This window comes from Myripristis murdjan, chromosome 4, assembly GCF_902150065.1.
Source record: "Myripristis murdjan chromosome 4, fMyrMur1.1, whole genome shotgun sequence".
Lineage (NCBI taxonomy): Eukaryota > Metazoa > Chordata > Actinopteri > Holocentriformes > Holocentridae > Myripristis > Myripristis murdjan.
The window spans coordinates 8,005,626-8,007,320 of record NC_043983.1 but is presented as its reverse complement, the minus strand read 5'-3'; the positions used below and the strand labels follow the sequence as shown (position 1 = coordinate 8,007,320).

At 47.0% G+C, this 1,695-nt stretch overlaps 1 protein-coding gene across 1 annotated transcript in view; it reads right to left on the bottom strand.

Annotated features, from left to right (window-relative positions):
• Positions 1 to 833, bottom strand: part of her6 (hairy-related 6) — a 1,884-nt gene extending 1,051 nt beyond the window's left edge. Inside the window, exons 1-3 of the mRNA XM_030048749.1 lie at positions 540 to 833; positions 281 to 376; positions 30 to 117 (exon numbers count right to left, since the gene is read on the bottom strand). Coding sequence (XP_029904609.1) covers positions 30 to 117; positions 281 to 376; positions 540 to 647 — 292 coding nt within the window. The 5' untranslated portion in view covers positions 648 to 833. The remainder of the gene's footprint in view (positions 1 to 29; positions 118 to 280; positions 377 to 539) is intronic.
• Between the last annotated feature and the right edge of the window lie 862 nt (positions 834 to 1,695).

Here is a 1,695-nt window from a genome sequence, read left to right as displayed (position 1 = left end):
CGCAAATCAAACCGGGGAAGGTGACTTACCAGTCATCTGAGCCCTCTGGAGGTTCCGGAGATGCTTCACCGTCATCTCTAGGATGTCCGCCTTCTCCAGTTTAGAGTGTCTGGAGCTCTGAGGAGGGAGAGACCACATATGGTTAGGATTACTAGCCTACTTTCTCCAAGGATCATCATTTTTGGAGGGGGCTGTTTAGTTATTCCATTATGTGGTGAATACACGGAGCAGGGGAGGGGGTAATAATTTATTTATAACCAGAACAAGCTTGAGTACTCACATCTTTTTTGAGCGCGTCCAAGATGAGTGTTTTCAGCTGCCCCAAGCTCTCGTTGATCCTGGCTCTTCTCCTCTTTTCCATAATGGGCTTGGACGACTAAATTAAAATGACAGGAAAAAATTGTTACAATTCTCGCTCTTGTGTCGTGCGTAAAAGTATAGGTCCCCGGTTTGGGCGAAGAGCCTGTGCGTAATTTTGAGCGACATAACATAGCTGTGTGTCGGATGAAAGTGTGGAAAAGCCTTGTGTTTGTACCAACCTTTCTGTGCTCAGAGGCTGTCTTGGGTTTATCTGGTGTTGAATTCATGCTAGCCGGGGTTGCAGCGACCGGTGAGGAGGAGGTTTTTTCCATCATATCGGCAGGCATCTTCTTGTCGGAAATATCCCACAAATGCAGGCAAATTACGTTCCACTCGTGGAGGGAAAACAGGCGCGGAACACAACGCGGCTGTCAGCTTGCGATATTCAAAAGTCCCCACAGAAAAAATCCTGAGATAAACCAAGTTGAAATCCGCTGGAGAGATGAGAGCAGCGGCGGCGGTTGGGAGCGGATGCAGAGTCTGTCTGTTGGCTCTCTGCGTGTGGCTCTTATTTATATCTCGGACTGCACGCGAACGGCTCGTGTGAAACTTCCCAAACTTTCTTTCCCACAGTAACTTTCCACCAATCAGGGCGAGGGACACGCGGCCCGAGGGGAGGACGGCTCGTGGTCGGCGCCCTCCCATTGGTTGTTTGGCCGTTGGAGCTGGCGGCCAATGGCGCGCGGCCCGGGTTCAGGGCACAGCCGGGGAACTGCCTTCAATCTTCAATCATCATTCCGTTTACATATTAACACTGGAGCCGCTGACTGGCCACCGCTGACCAGCACAAGCGCTTTCCTCTGCGAGTTTAACTAAAAATAAAGCAACGATAACAGCAGCAGCAATAACAATAATTATACTAATAATTGTAATAATGATGACTTGTCATGTTTGCTCCCCAGGTCCAAAATAAAACGTTCCAAATAGTATCAGCAGCACCAATACATCCATAATAACACAGTCCCTTCCCACAGTGAACTTTTATTCAGTCTTCAGCTGATTACACACTCTGGCTTGTCTGTCTCCACAAACCAAAGTTACATTGTAACTCATATATAGGTTTCGCAGCGTAGCCCACATTTCTGTGCTGAAGACATTCTCAGAAACCTGCGTTGCACTGGGAAGTGGCTGCTGCCAAACTGTGTGATCGGGGTTTCAGTCATGTGCCATGAAGACACAAGGGTTTGCAGGTTTTTTTTTTTTTTTTTTTCCAGCTAAACTTTAGTTCCCACCCTGTGTAATTGAAGTTTTGACAGTGAAATCAATGGCAGAAATTAAATTACAGCCTATTTATCCTGACAAAAACAATCACTCTAATGTTCCTATATTATCACC